The sequence below is a fragment of the Penaeus monodon genome, chromosome 32 (assembly GCF_015228065.2).
Source record: "Penaeus monodon isolate SGIC_2016 chromosome 32, NSTDA_Pmon_1, whole genome shotgun sequence".
In the NCBI taxonomy this organism is placed as follows: domain Eukaryota; kingdom Metazoa; phylum Arthropoda; class Malacostraca; order Decapoda; family Penaeidae; genus Penaeus; species Penaeus monodon.
The window spans coordinates 12,814,546-12,814,815 of NC_051417.1; the positions used below are offsets into that span (position 1 = coordinate 12,814,546).

The 270-nt window shown below is 53.0% G+C and overlaps 1 protein-coding gene across 2 annotated transcripts in view; it reads left to right on the forward strand.

The window, feature by feature from the left end:
• Positions 1–270, forward strand: part of LOC119593502 (acetylcholine receptor subunit beta-like 1) — a 126,526-nt gene that overhangs the window by 124,177 nt on the left and 2,079 nt on the right. Inside the window, exon 10 of one of the 2 annotated variants that reach the window (XM_037942452.1) lies at positions 71–240. In XM_037942452.1, the coding sequence (XP_037798380.1) occupies positions 71–240 (170 nt within the window). The remainder of the gene's footprint in view (positions 1–70; positions 241–270) is intronic. The other variant, XM_037942454.1, reaches the window with a different exon arrangement.

Sequence of the window (270 nt, forward strand, 5' to 3'; positions counted from 1 at the left end):
TCCAGATTCATCATCTCTCTAAAAAGGTCGACCCCCCAAAGCTACGGTTTTCCTCTCTGCACTTTTCCAGCTGCCATGGTAGATCCCCAAGTGACAAACAACCCTCTCGGTCTCCCTCTCACAGCTGGCGTTCCTCCCCATCACCACTTTGGCTCTCCGGAACTTAACAAATCCACGAGTAAGATTGAGCACATGGAACTGTCCAGTCTCCACCATCCCAATTGCAAGATCAATCGAGAGGTGAGTTGCGGGTCCGCGGGTCGAGGTCGG